The sequence below is a fragment of the Saccopteryx bilineata genome, chromosome 2, assembly GCF_036850765.1.
Source record: "Saccopteryx bilineata isolate mSacBil1 chromosome 2, mSacBil1_pri_phased_curated, whole genome shotgun sequence".
NCBI classification, from domain to species: domain Eukaryota; kingdom Metazoa; phylum Chordata; class Mammalia; order Chiroptera; family Emballonuridae; genus Saccopteryx; species Saccopteryx bilineata.
This window is the reverse complement of record NC_089491.1, coordinates 314,839,497-314,853,192: the sequence shown is the minus strand read 5'-3', so window position 1 is coordinate 314,853,192 and position 13,696 is coordinate 314,839,497. Positions and strand designations below refer to the sequence as shown.

At 45.3% G+C, this 13,696-nt stretch overlaps 1 protein-coding gene across 1 annotated transcript in view; it reads left to right on the top strand.

Annotated features, from left to right (window-relative positions):
• IL6R (interleukin 6 receptor) overlaps nucleotides 1–13,076 on the top strand; it is a 58,352-nt gene extending 45,276 nt beyond the window's left edge. Inside the window, exons 8-10 of the mRNA XM_066262000.1 lie at nucleotides 597–666; nucleotides 3,797–3,887; nucleotides 9,192–13,076. Of these exons, the coding sequence (XP_066118097.1) occupies nucleotides 597–666; nucleotides 3,797–3,887; nucleotides 9,192–9,438 (408 nt within the window). The 3' untranslated portion in view covers nucleotides 9,439–13,076. The remainder of the gene's footprint in view (nucleotides 1–596; nucleotides 667–3,796; nucleotides 3,888–9,191) is intronic.
• The last annotated feature ends 620 nt before the right edge of the window (nucleotides 13,077–13,696 follow it).

The window sequence follows — 13,696 nt, the reverse complement described above, 5'->3', positions numbered from 1 at the left end:
CAATCTGACTTTGGGTGGGTATGCAACATAATTGAACGACAAGATAACCTGGACTTGTTATCTTTGAATATATGTATCCTGATTTATTGATGTCACCCCATTAAAAAAATAAAATTATAAAAAAAAAAAAAAAATTCTAGTCTGATTTTCCCAGACCAGTGAGTGGTGGCACCAGACCTGTAGAACAACTTAAGCTCTTGGTGGAGAAGCAGATGGGAAGAAATCCCCACCTTGAGTAGGCAAGGGTTAGATATAGAGTAATGCAAATAATAGTGCAAATGTTGAAAGTGACACGCCAGAACTGGAGAGGTCAGAGGCAGATTTAACAGCGGGCGCACCGGGCGCACGCCCTGAGCCCTGACTTCTGAAGGGCCCTGCAAAACCCAAACTTTACACTTTTTTTTTCTAATGACAAGACACAATATTTTCTTCTGCGCCTGGGGCCTGAACCGACCTTAATCCGTCTCTGGGAGAGGTACCCGAGGTAGAGACTGGCTTGGCCAGGGCAGGGAGGGGGGAGGAGGTGGTACCTGAGCTGGGTCCTGGATGATGATGGAACATGCAGAAATGGGCTTACAGTGGGAATGTCTTTTTAGGCACCTACTAGTAATGAAGACAATGAAAACACTCTCTCTAATGACTCTGCAAATACATCAAGCTTCCCAGGTAAGCACTGGATAGTTTTATATTCCTGTGGCCTGAGGGGCACAGCCTGATTGTCTCTGCAGAAAGTTCTTCCTCATTTGGAAATGTTGCAGGGGCTGGTCTGCTTACTGATAAGGACCAATCACAGAAATATTTTTTATTACCTTAGGTATCCAAGCTTGATACTGTTAGCTAAGATATAATGAGACAAATCAGTGAACCATTGACCCAAAATACAAATGACTGATTTGAAACAAAATGATTGGAGTCTGAAATGAAACACATTGGGCTGGAAATCTCTGTTAGAATCCTTGATTTCAGTGTTTTTGATTCCCTATACGTACCTGCAAGACCAGGAAAACTTACATTTGCATAAACAAAGGCCACAGGTACTGTTTGTTTTACTCTTTGTATAGGATTCCAGACTGAAGATTCAGTAATTGAGCAGCCCTGTCTGAGGGCTGTCGGGCTTTCAGAGGGAGCACTTGGCCTCATTTTCCGGCCTGCGCCTGATGCTGGCTGCCTGAGCTGCGCCTTCTAGTTGCAGAGCCCTACCGCATGCAGTGCACCTAGGGCTGACCTGCTGATGCCTGGGGCTAAGCTCAACCTGGCTGGGGACTCAGCGGGAACTGAACCTACCTCTGCTCTCCACGAGTCTCCGGTCCATTGGGCAGGCTCTGACAAAGTAAAGTAGTAACTATAACAGAGCAGAATGTGATACCAGGCAAAAGGGAGGCATAGATAAAATAAGTAGAATTTAGAGACTTTAGAGAGCATGTCCAATTAGGGGACTCACAGAAAGTTCAAGGAGGAGGTGCCATTTGAAATGAACCTTGTTAATATGGGTGGGGCAGCAGGAAGTTGGGGCAGCAGTTCAAGGGTTACTGTGGAGGTAGGCCTCTCCATCCACTCTCACTGATGTTTTTACCCAGCCCCATGTCTTTAAAGACCATCTGTGAGCTGATAACTTCCAGATTTATATCTCCATTCCTGACTTTTCCACCAAGACCCAGATTCACGTATCCATTGCCTGGACGTGTCCACTTGGATACCTACTGGAAACCTCATACTTATGTCTGAAACGCTTGATGCCTCTGCCTTTCCACCCAGATCTGTTCTCCGTCCTTCCCATCTCAGTAACTGACACCACGTTCTTTGGGTTGCTCAGGCCCTTGGGATCAGGCCTCTTCTATTCCTATCCATGTCCGGTCCCCCAGCAGGTCCTGTCAGTTGAGACATGTCCAGAGGCTGACCACTTCTCACTGTCTCCACTGCCAACACCTGGCCCAGCCACTGCTGTCTTTCATTCTGCAGGACGTTAGGCGTTGCAACAGACTCTTCCAACCAGTAACCAAAGCAATTCTTAAAACTTGTGTTTTAAGAACCCAAGCTCTCCTTGGCTCATACCATCTTCCCTAGCGTAAAAGCCAAAGTCCTATTAAACACCCTAGTCTCTATGGGGTCAGGTCTTCTATCTTTAGACCTCACCTTCTCCATTCTCCCACTTACTTACTCTGCCCTCCTTGCTCTTCCATACATGATCCACCTCAGGGCCTTTGCACTTGCTGCTTTCTCTGCCTGTATACTCTTTCCCTGACCTCTACTTGGCCACTGTCTTTTATATCCAGGTGTCTGCTCAAAGGCTTCCTTCTCAGGAAGGCCTTTCCTGACCATCTGTCAGGGGTCCCCACCCCCATCACTCTTTCCCCTTCCTGTGCTTTATTTTTCATCATTGCCCATATTACATAGTTATTTGTCTCTTTCCCTTGATTAGAATGCAATATCCAGGGAGGCAGGAGTTTTTCTGCCATCTCTTTCTTTGTATCCTGAGGCTTAGAACAAAGCCTGGCACATAGTAGACATTTGACAAATACAGGGGTGAGTAAAAGTAGGTTTACAGTTGTAATACAAATAAATAATACAGTAATAATCTGTGTTCTTTGTACTCATAACTATAAACCTACTTTTGCCCTCCCCGGTATTTGTTAAATGAGGGAAGGAATAAATACAAAAGATGATGAAATACTAGTAAATGTGTAAGCCAAGCATACTGCTTCCATTAGATGGTGGTCTCTGCCAAGAGACATAGGACGTCCTTGGAGAGACCTGGCCTTGTAGTCAGTGCCCACTACCACTCATGAAAAGCTTGTATCCAGTGGGCACTTGAAGTGATGACTGGCAGGCAACATTTTCATCAGTGGTGGATACCATTTGGGGCAGAAAAGCCTGAATTCTGAGTCCATGTAGCTGCCAGTATCTGCATACTCATGGGAGAGAATGATGGCTTTTCTCAGAGGTGCCTTATCTAGACCAGGGTCTCTCTCTGGCAGACCATAGCTGCTTGTGCAGCTAGTTTGTTCTTTTATTCATTTAAGGAACTATTTTGGTGAGCTGGCTTTGTGCTAGGTATTGTGTGATCAGCTGGGAGTAACAGTGACAGGGACACTTGTGGTCCCTGCTTTCAGGGCGCTCAGACTGGAGAAGTAACCAGGAGCGGGACTTACCCAGATTGGAGTGGGTCACGGCTCAAAGGTAGTGACCTGGTCTCATCTGGGGCCAAAGACCCAAGTAGGGAAGGGACATAAAAAGGTGCAGCAAAGGCGGAAAGAACATTCTGGGAGGCGTGAGAGGCGTGTTTGGAGAGCCCGGGGAGGGCAGAGAACACGGCATGTGGAAGAGCAAATAAAGATCCTGCAGTTGAGGCTTGAATACCAAGTGGGGAGACAGGCAAGAGATGACACCCCATGGAGAACACTGCACCCAAATACTGACTTAGAGTATCTGAGCCTCCCTGACATCGTCCTCAGTGGAGCTGCCGTCAATGAGGTCCCCTAAGCCTTTTGCTTCTTGCCCCTCTGTGCCTTGTGGGGGTAGTCTGAGCACCACTGGAAAAACCACTCTGAAAGGGGGTGGGAGTCTGGCTGGCCACAGGTACTCAGAGCCCTGAGTCTGAGGTGTATGTCCTGGCAAGTGGCCAAGTCCCAGGGGTCGGCTAGACTCTGCTGGGGGTGATTCTTCCAGAGTTGGCTTTGGCCAGAACACTGGTAAGCGGCCTCCTGGGGTGAGGTTCCTTTGATACTTGACAGCATCAGCTGAGTGGTTTATTTACTCCTCTCCCTTCTGCTCCTCTTCCTCTTTTTTTTTTCTCTAGTGAAAGATTCTTCAGTATCACTGTACACATTCCTGTTGGCTGGAGGAAGCCTGGCATTCGGAATGCTGCTCTGCATTGGCATTGTCCTGAGGTGAGATGGGTTCTGGGGCGTGGTTCCAGGGTGGTCTCAGATTTCTTGTCTAGCTAGCTTTGCCTGTGCTAGGATGGTGGCAATAAGTTGGACAGCCACGGATGATTCAAGATATATTTCAGAGGTAGGACTGACAAGATTTGGTGATGTCAGATGAGGAGAATAAGGAGAGGAGGAGTTAAGTCTGGCCCTCACATTTCTGGCTTCGGCAGTTAGACAGATAGTGGGGTCACTCACTAAAATTGGAAACACTGGAGGATAAACAACTGAGTGAAACATGATGATGCCACTTTGGGACCACTGAGTTTGAGGTGCCTGTGAAAACCCTAAGTGGACATCATTGGTACAGTTCTGATTGTTGCTGTGTGCGGATGGTAGTTGGAGTTATTGACAGAGGATAGGAATAAGGCCAGTGACAGCACCCTGTGGAAGACCAGGGTCTGACACTGTAAAGTTGTATAGAGGAGGAGGAGCTGAGAAAGAGGCTGAGGGGTGGCCTGAGAGGGAGCAGCACCAGGAAAACCTGGTTTTAAAAACGAGATGGAGAGTGTTAGACACTGAAGAAAACCTTAGGCTCTAGGATTGCAAGATAAATGTGACCTTTCCTCTCCTCCAACAACCATACTAAAATGATTCAAGTACCATGTGAGAAGTGCCAGTATGTCCAAAGGTAAATCTCAGGTGCCTGGTCAGACTGCCTTGGGAATATTCCATGTCTCAAGACAAGCAGACCTAGAAGGTCACCTTTAAAAGCTCTGTCCTCCGGTCATAGTTAGGACACGTGCAGGCCGAGATGGCATCCTGGCCGCTTGTAGCACCATGCCCATTTCATCCCAGTCTCTCTTCATTCAGTCACTGGTTTTGTTATTCACGCCCCAGCTTGCAGAAAGATCAGCTAACAGTGCTCCTGGTGAATGGGCAATAAAGAAAACTTCCAATGTTCACAATGTTACTGTATGAACTTGCACTTTTGCTTGTGCTGAAGCCCTACCAGAAGTTAGGCTGCATCCTGACTTTGGATGGTGTTTAATTACAGTGATAATGCAATGAGGGAGAAACTTCTCTGTCCTTCCTTTCTCTTACCTCATGTGTAACTTTCAAGAGACTCTAGTTGGTAATTGTGGCAGGTGGTGTTTGAGGGTGTTTGGGTAGGAAGGGTTAAAACCTTGGCAGAGAAATTTGCACACAGTAACTCATTGGGTCCTCAAAATGACCCTGAAATAGCTTGATCACAAGGTGGTCTGGGTTGGGAGATTAGCAAGATGACAACTACTGTGTTCAGAGTTGTTTCCACTTTGATTTTCCAATGAAGCAGTGAGCAAACTGCCCAAAGGGTGTGCAGAAGATCAAGTTCCTAATGAGTACGGAACTCCTTGGAGAAGCTGAAAACCCACTGTTTTTTATACATACCTTTGGGCCAAGAGGGGCTATGCCAGCATTCAGGAGTCTTCCATGTCTTCAAAGGAATTCCTTGCCCTCACTGAAGGCACATACTTCTGTGTTCTATTTCTATTTCTACATCATTAGAGCATCAACAGGCCTTTCTTGTAACCCACCACACACCCCATAGAGACTAAAGCTGAAAGAGGTGGAATGATTACAGCTAGTAATGGTAAGGCCAGGATTCAAACTCAAAGCTCATGCTCTTTGGATAGGGCATTAAAGGTCATTTAGTCAAATTCTTTAATTTTACAAATGAGGAAATGGCACCAAGAGGTAAGATGACTTGCCTAAGGACACACAGTTTGTTATTGGCAAAGCTAGGACTAGAACCCACCTCGTGAGAGTCCCAGCCAATCATGCTAGCCTACTGTCAGCCAAGAGGTGGACCCAGTTGATTGTATCAGCCCACCATTGGCCAAAGGCACCACTGGCCAATGACACCATTTACAAGCACTGCCATCCCGGTAGGCTGTTAATCACTAATAGAGAAGCATTAGTTTGGGAACTAGCCACAGCGCTCAGCACAGACCTAGTTTTCCAGTATGCTGATGGTGCTTGTACACTGGCTCGTTGCTACACAACCAGAGTCTCTGGAGCTCAGTCCCCCGTGCTGGGAACATTTATTTCCTAGTCTGGTGAGTTTCCATTTTCTTCCATATAAGGCAAATTTATTTTTTTAAAGATTTTATTTATTCATTTTAGAGAGAGGAGAGAGAGAGACAGAGGGAGAAGGGAGAGAGGAGCAGAAAGTATCAACTCCCATATGTGCCCTGACCAGGGAAGCCCAGGGTTTTGAACGGGCGACCTCAGTGTTCCAGGTTGATGCTTTTACCCACTGCGCCACCACAGGTCAGGCCAAGGCAAATTTATTTGAAAAGAGGCCAATTATTTCAAGTGACCAAAGTCTTTCATGTTAAGAAAAAGGTATAAACTTAGACACCCTGTGGGAGTCTGGGGTTGCCAAAGTGGCTGAACCACAGTGACTGTTGGAATGGCCACATTACACCAGGCAGAATGTGAGGGCAGGTTGAAGTACATTATTATGGTCCATGATGCCATATTTTTCTCTTTAATACATTTATTTGGTGTTTCAAGCAAAGTATAGTCTTTTCCTAATTGTTTTCCACTAATATCAGTGATAATTTTGTAAAATTTAAATGTGCCATTCAAAAAGGTAGGCCATCTTCTTAAGTGGGTATTATGATTTACAAGGGCCAGGCCCCCCACCTCCTCCCTCGGCCCCACTTTTCTCTGCATTTTATGCTCTGCTGCACTGGAAAAATAAAGATTCTCATAGCAGAGAATTATATTTCTGTACATTTATCTAGAATGGACTGATCATATTAGGTGAGGACTTCCTGTGTGTGTATGCCGATGATTTAAATAATTTTATCTTGAATATAGTCTCATTCCAATATTTAAAAATCACAGACTCTCCCACCATCATGGTGGGGGCCAGAGGGACTTTCGTGGCATCCTGGGCCATAGAGGTGGCTGATGCAGGGGGTACCCTTGTGGCCTTGGGAGTGGGGGTCATTTCCCCTCCCTAGGTCTTGGGTTTTGTCTCTTATTTTCTAAAAAGAGTGAGAGTTATTAAGAATGTTTTAAAAACTTTCTGTGAGCTGTAGAACCTTTTCTTTAAGCCAATATTCTGAAGCCCAAATATGTAAACTAGATAAAAGGTAGAGACTGAGGTACAGGTGAAGTCTGACAGCTTGGCTGTTGCTCCTTTGATCTGCCCCACCCTCTTTAGCCTGGGACCTTGCTTAGAGCTGGCGGGGGCAGGGCCATGCCAGCTGTGGACACCTCCCGGCTGGCTGGCTGGTATCAAAGCCCCTTTGAACTTAGTAAGTTTGAGAAAGTGTTTCATTCACTCTTCAAGATATTTCAGAAGAAGGAAAGCCCATTTTTCTCAGTTACTCATCCAGCTGCTTTGAGAAAAAAAACAAAAAACAAATTGAAGGTGGAGACTGCTTTCCATATTGGTTAAATGACATCAATAGAGACTTAAACATTTGTGAATATATGATTAGCCGCTAAATATTGACCAACAGGAAGAAGGAAAAAAATCATACATCATGTAAATTTTTTAAATGTTAATTTTTTAAATGTAAACGTGACAGAAGTCTTAACAAATACACGAACAAGTCCACAGGTCAGAAGTGTGAAGCTTCATGGATGTTCACAAGGTGAGCACATCCATTCAATCAGTACCTAGATCAAGAACACTTTTTAGTTAATCCATTTCCTCTGAGTCTTTTTCTTCTGCATATTTTCTTGTTTGCTTTTATGTAGTCATGGTTATTCTGTATCTGTAATTGATTCCTGCCTTTTAAATTTAGCATTAATTATAACACAAGCATTTTTCACATTATTAAAAATTCTTTGTAAACCTCACTTTCTTTAACTGCAGACTCCCCCATTAGGCAAATGTACCCAAGTTCACTTAGCCATCCTTCTATTACTGGGCATTTGGGTCACTGGCTTTTATAAAAAGCTCTGCGTTGAACATCCTCATGCATAAAGCTTTTTCCATAGCTAGGTTATTTCCTTAGGGCATATTCCCAGAAGTGGAATTCCTGGGCCAGAAGGTTGACTATTTTGAAATCCAGAGTATAATGACTCTGTCTTCCGTCTTCTCATGTGGGCAGAGAATTACATCCAAGGACACAGCATAGCTCCAGTGAGACACTGCTGTGCTCTCTTCCTGTCTAGTGTCTGCCTGGTGAGGCCCTCAGGAATATTCTATAGGTTGTTTATTCCATTTGGATAACAGGCGATGAGCCAATGGCAGATTTGGAGCCAGCAGTCAATTATTTATCATAACATGGACGGGAATAGCCTGTCGATATAAAAAGAAACCGAAGAAAATCCCCAAGCCTTGTTTTTTACTTTGGTTTCCCCTCCTGCCTCCCAGCCCTTCCTGGAGTAGCTGACGTTGGTGGAACTGAGGGAGACCACCTTGCTCCCACTGTGGGGCTGGTTGGCAGTGGGTTTGGGGCTGGTTCCCAAAGTGGGAAGCAGGAGGAAGGAGATGAGTTGCCCTGCTCAGTCACACTGTCAAAGGGCCCCTTCAGGAAGGAGACCCGACTGTACCTTTGAAGATTGCTATCACCATCTCATCTTTCTTTGGGCTGTCAGTTGACTTTTCTCGGTTACTGAGCCATGGCTCTGGGCCCAGAGCAGAGCAGGGTGAACGAAGCTGTGATCAGAGAGATGTCTATCTCCTTCCTGTTTAACATTGACTTTCCTGTCAGATGAGTCACTTGCGCCCAAGTGGTGCCCACAGCTGAGGCTATGAGAACTCACCAGTGTGGTAGGAGCAGACCCAGAGATGAAGAGAGAATTGGGGAGGATGGGAATGTTGGCAGCAAGAGGAGCGGGAGGGCTGTTGAGGGAGCAGTGCAGCTGATTTTCTGCTGTTAAATGGCAGTTGCAAATTATCTGCCTCCTGGTTGCCTTCATTTCACTGAGAGGCCCATTTTCCTTCCCCCACAAGAATACTCTGTTTCTCTTAAGTAAATGAATTTGGGGCTGATGATGTGTAACTGGGCAGCCTCTGGAACAGGACAAATGAAGTTCTTGGTGCCATAAAGGGGCACTCATAACCACGAATGGCTTAATTTCTCTATTTGTAAATTTGTAAACTATACATACATTTTCTTTTGGGATGTTTTTTGAAACCCTAACTCCTCAGAGAATTGTGTAATTCCCAGTGATAAAAGCAGGTGATGGAATATAGTTACACACGTTTGTGCTGAAAGCTGGGACTGCCGGGCCACCAGCGTGGCCAGCTGTTGGTGTTTCTCACTCAGGTGCATCACGGGGAACTAAACGTGCACGTGGTTTGTCTTTGTGAAGGTTCAAGAAGACGTGGAAGCTGCAGGCTCTGAAAGAAGGCAAGACGAACATGCACGCACCTTATTCTTTGGCACAGCTGGTCCCTGAGAGGCCCAAGCCCACCCCAGTGCTTGTGCCCCTCATCTCCCCACCAGTGTCCCCCAGCAGCCTTGAGTCAGACAACACCCTGAGGCACAGCCAACCAGACGCCAGGGGTCCACAGAGCCCTTATGACATCAGCAACAGAGACTACTTCTTCCCGCAGTAGCTAGCTGGGTGCTCCTGGCAGGCTGGGGTGTCAGACCTGCTGAACTGTGTGGACGACAACGCTCAAACTGGAAGCTGGCTTCTCACTGTCATTCCAGGGGTGTGGGGCCTCTGACTTCACTATTACAGAAGGGCCTCACAGCAGGTTCTACGCTGGGTGAAAATAGGTTTGCTGCGTCTGTTCAGAAGGAAGAGGTGGTTGAGTTTGAACCACTCTTCCCCCACAAGCCCTGCTTAAAGGAGTTAGAGTGAACTCCGGCCCTGTGCAGAGAGTGGTGTCAAGAGTCCACTGGACACTCAGGTGGGCAGAGCCAGGTGTCTGCAGAGGCTTTGGACCCCGGGCTTCGTGTGGTCCAGCTGCAGGCCTCCCGCCCACCAGACACAGCTCTGCAAGCTGCACCATCAGGAGGTGGGATGGATTTCCAGCCAAAGACCCTCGTCACCTGTCTCCTGGTCCAGTGCAGTTTCATCTTCTAGCTCAAACTCTTGAAACCCAAGTACCTTCACAATTCAGTTTTTCTAGGCCTGAGGACAAGTTTTCTTCAGCCACTCAGGCTAGGGAAGCTCTCACTTGCCTTTCCTCCCCACACTGGATCAACAGCTGAGGGGGCAGGTGAATAGTATCTCAGGGCCAGATGGGTGGAAGTGGAATTGTAATTAGTTCCTCATTAGCGTTTTGCTAAATGTGAATGTTAAGCCTAGGCGCCTGCTGAATCCAGAAGCAACTGCACTGACTCAGTTTCCCTCTCTGGATCTCAGGACTTCAGGAAGAGAGCAGCAGAGAGGAAGCAGGGGTGTAGGGACAGGGTCTCCACTGTCGTAACGAAGCTGAAGGGGATGCCACCTCTGAAAACCAACATTCCCTGGCCTCCACGCCCCCCACTCCCCAAAAGGAGAGCTGGCATTGTGGGGGGCTCTGTCGGTGAGATCCAAAGTGTTTGACTACAGCCTTGTTTGTTTTGTTTTCACCTGAGCCTGAGTAAATATTTATATTTGGTTTTTAAAGAACTGCTGACCATTTTTTTTTGAGAAGGTGCAAGGTCCCTATTAGCTGAAGGTCAGTATATAAATAACTTGGGGAGAAGAGCAGTTGCCTTGTTTGGCACAAACCTGAGTCAAGTGAAAAAGGAGGAGGAGCTAAAACTATTTTCCCCTATTAGACAAGAGACTCTGGTTTCATTCTAAAGTTTGATTTTTGTCTTCAAAAGTGAAAAGATTGCCTACTTCTTCTTTAATTTAGGGGAAAAGCAGCTTGTTACTTCTCGCCCAAGCCTTTGTGAAGGACGTGGTGTCTGGCTCCTGGCGGAGATACTGGGAAGCGAGCCTCCCACGATTACCAAGTAGGGTCAGTTGAAAACCCCCACCCCCGACAGCCAGGAGCCCTCGTTATTAGAGGGAAGGAGGAGAATTAAAAAATACCCTTAGTGCCTTCCTCTTTTTGTTTAGTTCCTTGAATTTGATTCAGTTCAGCTGGTATTGAAGTGCCGGCTAAATGTCTAGCCGTGACTCTTGAGACTAACCATTTCAGCTCACTTTTCTGTCCTGGTTTTGAAAATTCAGTGATGAAAGTGGTTACCCAGAAAAGCACCCTCAGGTATCATAGGGCATCCCAGAATGAAGCTATGATTAAAATCAGTTGTGTAACCATGGACCAAAAATTTACCAGATCACAAATTTTTCTAGTAGTCTACCCTTAAAAACAACAACAGAAACAAACAAACAAAAAACCCCACCAGCACCAGACAGGTGCAAAGGATGAAAATGACCTGTGCATTATTTACTATTTTGCTGGGTTCAAACTGCTACTATCTTGGGCAAGTCGTGGTTTTTATTGCTGGCTTCGTCTGTCAGTTTCAGACCCTGTTGCTGCTTTAGGCAGCTCTCTTAAGTTGACAGTCAGGCAGGTGTTTTTTTTTGTGTGTGTGTGTGTGTGTTTTTCTGTAATGTTTTTTTTGAGAACAGCGAAAATGCTGTTGAAGGAAAATATATTAAAAAAAAACAAGAATCTGCATGAGAAAGAGTGACTGTGCCCACGGTTCTTTAACTCTTTATAAGGTTTTACCCACATGTAATATGACCAAAGCCAGACAGGGACGTGCTAGTGGAAGATGTGAAACTTAGATAGCTCAAGATCACTGAGAGCTAGGCAGCTTTGATCTCCAAATTGTTATTGCTTTCATTATTATTGTAACGGAACTGCTTTTTTTTTTTTTGTATTGAAAAGGATTTTTTTCTTTTACATTTTTATAAGCTAGTGTAAATGAAGGAAAAGTATTTGTCTCCTCTGGGTTGTGGGCTTTGCTCAGTATACACAGGCATATACCCTACGCTTTCTCTGCCCTCAAATCTATGGCTAATGACCATGTGTTTCAACCCATAGGTCATTCTTATCTTTGTTTCTGCAGCTCATGTGCTGCCTTTTATCCTCAACAACGATGTTACTCACCTAATATCTGTGGCAATGTCCCACACAACCATATGTGAAATGTTGGGATGGTGACAATTTATATAAACATGACAATTTATCCTGCTGGGTTGGAAAAGTTAAAAATATGCTGGTTCAAGCTCTAAGCTAAAGTGGTCATTAATTCTTGTAGTATTAAGAAAATATTTTTTTCGGATGTCAAGGGAGTAGCATTGTCTATGTTTAAGAAGCCACTGGTAGCTCAGAGAGCCCTTTGCTCTGATGGAACTTGAGCCCCTATGGTTTTCTGCCAGGCTCTCGGCTCACTTTGCCTTCATTTCCCTGGGAAGAAAACACCATTACCAGGTGTGGGGTCTGCCGCTGAGACTGGGGTAGGAGCTCACCTTGTGCACAGAGTCCAGTGGAGCAGGCTGAGAGTGATCATGGTTTGTGTGTTTCCTGCAGAATGTTCAGGCCTGTCTTGCTCTGTTGCTTTGGTGCTTCCTCCAAGGTTGACTTCAGCTGGGGAGGAGTCTGGCGCCCAGCCGCAGGTGGAGTTGATGAGAAATTTATCTTAATTTGGAGGGGCAGGGGTCACTGTTGGTCCTTCAGACCATGATCACGGAACCCAGCTTTCTCCTGTGGGCAGTGGGGCTGTAACTGGAAGGCCAACTGGCTCAGGATCTGAGCCAGACGCTCCTGAGTGTCCCGTGAAAGCCCTTCCAGCATCATGTTCTTTGTATGGTCTGGTGCTAGCGCCAGTTTGTTTCTATGGCAACCTTAATGATTTTTTTTTCTTACTGTCTAATTTTTGTTTTATTTTTCTCAATTAGGGTTGACATTCATTTATTTTTTCGACTGTAATGATTATTAAGGAACATTGTTAGTTTTGTTAGTTTTACGAACATCTGCTCAAACAAAGATCTGCTTTAGAAGGAAAGGATTCAAACAGCATGTAGCAAGGCTGTTAATTAATCTCCATTTTTGGATGGAGATCACACATCTGTTGAACAGAATACCTCAACTTTGTTTCTTTTGGAGAAAAATAATAGTTTTAAGTTTGTTTTTATTTTTTACTTAATTATCTAAAAGCAAATACCAAAGGCTGATGTCTGTATATGGGGCAAAGGGTCAGTACGATATGTTTTTTCAATGTTTTTTTTCTTCTTTTTATCAGCTATTTTACATTTAAAGTAAAAATTGTAAATGTTTGAAATAAATAATTCCTAAAAGTATGCTTGAGATGTAATTATGCTTTGGCACCTGGGTCATTTAAAGGAAAGATTTACCTGATCAATAAGGTGAAAGGAGTGAGGAAAGATGGGTTTAAAATGAAGCAGGACTATTTTCGGGTGGGCCTTCCCTTAATGGAGGATGAAATTACCCCTGGAAATAATCAAATTAGTTTAAGAAATAAATTGCAGTTTCTCAAAAGACACTAATGGATTTCCCAAACTGAGTCCTGGGGTTTCTGGAAGGGGCGTGGGTGCTTCTGCCACGTTTACCGTCACTGCTGTTGACAGACGTGTGGGGAAGGAAAAGGGCGGGCCGTTGTTCACCAGAAGACTGTTTATTGGACGGTGGATGTTAACGGTATCACAAAGGTCAGCCTGCACTCTTGATGTCTGAGCCTAAATCAGTCCCCTGCTGTAAAGGATCTTAGGTAGGAAGAACTTGGATCACCACCATCCTCCAACTTCTAAGCAGAGAGAAGCCATCATGTGGCTGTTCTGTGGGTAAGAGTCGCTGTGTAAACAGGTCAGGGGTGAGGAGGAGGAAACTGTCGGGGAGCCTTGTAATTGTGTAACTTGGACTGAAAGTTGAAATGTGAGGCCCCACTGTGCACCCCCCACTC